Below are 4,243 nucleotides of genomic sequence, written 5' to 3' on the forward strand. Positions count from 1 at the left end.
AAATTTAGGGAGAAGGAAAGTGGGGAAGGAAAGTGAAGAAGGTAGCTATCATTCTCCCTATATTAATCTTTTGCCGTAGAAAAATTAAATCATACTCATATGACAATAATCAACAATATAGTGATTCTCATCATCACTTAAAAGTAGTGAACAAATAAATGGCTTATTTTTAGCTATGCCCCATGAAATTCGATTTTAATTTCACTTACTCCCTGTAACTTAAAGGTTGTCACTTTACTCCATAGAACTCAAAGTTTGCTACACTTTCCCCTCTGAACTCTATTTTGATCCTATTTTGCCCCCTGAAACTTGAAAATCGTCTTTGTAAAACTCAAAATTTGCTTCACATTACCTTATATATGTTAATCTCTTATGTGGGTTCAACTTGGGTGCATCAGACTAATCAATGCTTTTTTATTTTTTTTCATCTCTTCAATTTTTTTTAATTTAATATTTTCTAATTGTTGAATATTAACACATAAACAAGATTTATAATCAAATTTATTGCACATGTTACATATATGTTTTAGGAGACAACATATAAGTTTCAGGAAGAAGAATTCATAAGTTCAAGTGAAAGAAATTTTAAATTTTAAAGAGTAGAGTGATGCGTTTTCTTACCAGGGACAAAATAAGATAAAAATTAAGTTCCAAAAGCGCAGCTAAAAGTAACCCAATATACACCCACTTTGTTTTGATGATAAGAATTACAAGGAAGATATACATGCATGTGAAATTGAAACTACCATAACAATGACATTGACATTGACGTTGACATAAAATATTAGATTATATTATGCATTACCACACATATACAGAGGAGTTATAAATGATTCGAACCTAAATATTCTACCACCTACAACTACCCAACTGCAGCATTAAGCTTAACAAAAGGTGTTTTATTTCACTAAATAGAAAAAGGAAAAGCAAAAGAAACTCTTTGATTCTTTCTTTTTTTTTTTTGTTTTTTGTTTTTTGGTGAACAACTCTTTGATTCTTCTTTTGCTTTTATACAAAAAGACTTTTTAGCCATGTTGTGGTCTAAACCTAAATATTCTAGAAAACCCCGGCCCCCAAAAAATGTAAAATACCTTTTGCTCAACTTATCAAAACTCAACATCCATAGTACTGAAACTGGGTAGCTCCAAAATTGCTCATAAACTGTCCTCCTCCTCCTCCTCCTCTTACTGTTGCATTCATCTCTTCCTCTTCTACATTGAACCCTTCAACCTGCACAAAATTAACCTCATTAACTCTACGTTATTGCAATAATAGAAATTGTAAAATTTATCAAACAAAAAAGTAACGAAATTGTATATACAGAGTAATATTTTCTTATTAGACTTATAGTTATCAAACTGTGAACAATAAACGTAAATCACACCTTCATGCAAGAGTAACATGACCATTGTGTACAGATTCATAGTCTCACAAATTATATTTTAAGGTAATTGATCAATATTATGTTACTATGTAAGTTTGTGATTAATTACCTTAATAGTTTATATGGTCAAACTTTTAACCCGTTGTCATAATATCGCTTAACAAGTATACACAAGATAATATTATATTGCTAGACTTGCGTTGTCAAATAAATTGCTAAATTCTATAAATTTGAACTAAATGCGTTTGAATTCTCAGTCTAACAACATAGATAGTACAATGCCGTTGTCTAATGGCTAGAGGAAAAAAAAAGCTTTAGTTGTTCAAACTTGTTGGTACACGTTTAACAGAGGAAATTTAACAAATACTGAAATGTGAACAGAAAGTATTTTTACCCAGAGCTCATCTCCGTCTTCTTCTCTGGTACTTGAACATGCAGCTTTGAGAATCTCACCGGTCTCGTCGTTACGTGCAAATCTGCCACGTATGCGGGGTCGTTTGTCTGCTAGTGTTTTTCGACATGCATACTTTTCATATAGATAGAGTAACAAACAACCCGCATTAAGATTTAAACACAATAATAATCTAATTTAACACCTAAAAATTAGTGGATTTATGTAATAATTATATGTTTAATTACCTTAATTGTTTTGTTGAAGTTTCTCTGTGACCTTTTGGCTCTGTACTTTGAGATTCTCTCTTTCCTCTCTTCTGCACTGTACCTCCCCGTTTTGAAGTTTGCAGCTGCTTCTTCCATCACTGAGCTCTCTCTGGGAGCACGATTTGTTCGCAAATTCTACCAAAATAAATGGAGAAAACAAAAAAAATAAGACATGGGTTTTGATTTTAATTAAACATGGATTAAATCAAAACAAACGCAGAGCAAATTAATTAAAATTCTGGAGAGTAATCTGACTTGCAAATCACCAGTGCTGGATACCCTTCTCATTTGACCAGGCAAAAGGCGGCTTTCCGGAGAGCTCAAGCTCAAAGCTTGGTCCTGAAAACTTGGGGACTCCATGAGAGAATCAAAGCTCGGCTGGAAGTAAAATCTAGGCTTGTTATTATTTCCATCAAAGCATTTGCTGCTGTAGCTCCTCTGAATAAACCTTGCGACATTCTCCGCCCCGCCATAGCTATGAGGCTCAAGAACTTGATGAAATTCTTCAGTTTTAACCTCCTGAGCATCAAAAAGAGATAAATTCGGCCACCCAATTGGCAAATTTGGACAATTTTGTTCCGTTTGGTGCAACTGGGTTTGCCGGTAAAGGCTTAGAGTTTCGAGCTGGTAACTTGGGGGAGAAGAAGAGAGGAGAGACGGAGAGTTATGGTCAGTTGCGTTTTGATGGCTTTGCTGGTCGGAGATTGCTTGGAGTTGGAGGAGGTCAATGTCCGAGAAGGGAGAGAATGGCTCGGAGAAGAACTGTAGGTCCGCCATTTCTGAGGTGGTGTCTGTTGCGTTTTGATGGCTTTGCTGGTCGGAGATTGCTTGGAGTTGGAGGAGGTCAATGTCCGAGAGGGGAGAGAATGGCTCGGAGAAGAACTGCTGGTCCGCCATTTCGGAGGAGGACATTATTGGAGACCCCAAAAGAAAATGAAAAAGTTGAAAACTGACCGGGAAAGTTACGAAGTAGGAAGAAGCAAAAGCAGTTACGTTTTGCTTTGCCTTTGCTTTTTGCGTAATTTGGTCGTGAAACGGCCAATATGTACTGACAAATTTGGGATGGTTTTATTAAAAGCCTTTTGGGAGTTACCGAGCGAAGAGACAAGCAAAAGCCATTTCTCGTCTCTCTCACACCTCTCTCTCTCTGTCTAAAACTTTTGAAGGATTATTTCAAACATCACAGGAAGAGACCAATCCACTTCTCTGCTATGCTATAAATAGGACTGGATTTTGCACGTTTGCCCCCATTGTTTGTTAAAATTAAAAGGGTTCTCCATAAAAAAGAATTCATTTACTTAAGAATCGCAACACTTTCCCTCTTTGTTGTCGGCCAAACTTTTAGATTAAAATATTAAGAATCACATCAATTTCCCAAGCTACAGAAAAGCCTTATTTTTCTTTTCTCCTTTGGCTTCTTTTGAACCAAAAGTTCCATCACCACTAACATTAGGGATGGTTCGGTATAGAATTTCAAATCGAAAATGGGATATTGAATCCCAAATTGAAAATTTTTAGGATGAAAATTTGAAGGTTAATCTCAAACAAAAATTTCAGTATTCTCAATTTTTAGAATTCTCGAAATATTGAAAATATTTTCAATATTTCGGGATAGTTTGATATTTCCAAATTTCATACAAATTGAAATAGCAATCATTCATATCAAGTTAAATTAACATGCAACCAAAATAAAATAAGTAACAAACCCAAAAGTAAAAAAAAAGTCACAAACCTAATATGTTCGAAAACTAACAATACAATTTTTTGATTTTGTGTTGAAGAAATAGACACATTTATGGGAGGTTCGTACCAGCAAATGTGGTGATAAAGGATATGGTTACTTTAGACAACACCAATTATATTGCTACTAGTAGTTAGCAACAATTCAAATGTATAATAATATATATATTATTTATTTTCAGTTTGGTATGGGATTACCAAAAGATTGAGTACACAATACCGAATCCCTACCGAAATTTCAAGATTGGTTCCGAATTTCAACCCGAAAACTTCAAAAATTTTGGTTTGAGATCGGAATTTTTTTTTATTTGATTCGGAATTTTCGGGAATTTTTTCCAGCCTTAACTAACATAGGGCTGTTTCTTGTCTACCATTTGGACAATAGTTTATGAATAAAGTCGGTCCACTTAATAAACATATACCATTCGTGCACATACTTGGTATTATATGATTTTCTGT

General features: G+C 34.5%; 1 protein-coding gene across 1 annotated transcript; it reads right to left on the reverse strand.

Moving 5' to 3' along the window:
• Window positions 1–759: 759 nt before the first annotated feature.
• LOC103436632 (uncharacterized) lies at window positions 760–3,163 on the reverse strand. Its single transcript, XM_029092092.2, has 4 exons — window positions 2,300–3,163; window positions 2,024–2,179; window positions 1,779–1,910; window positions 760–1,230 (listed from the first exon to the last, which is right to left on the reverse strand). The coding sequence occupies exons 1-4, from the start codon at window positions 2,954–2,956 to the stop codon at window positions 1,114–1,116; spliced, it is 1,062 nt and encodes a 353-aa protein (XP_028947925.2). The 5' UTR covers window positions 2,957–3,163; the 3' UTR covers window positions 760–1,113.
• Between the last annotated feature and the right edge of the window lie 1,080 nt (window positions 3,164–4,243).

Source organism: Malus domestica, chromosome 14 (assembly GCF_042453785.1).
Source record: "Malus domestica chromosome 14, GDT2T_hap1".
Lineage (NCBI taxonomy): Eukaryota > Viridiplantae > Streptophyta > Magnoliopsida > Rosales > Rosaceae > Malus > Malus domestica.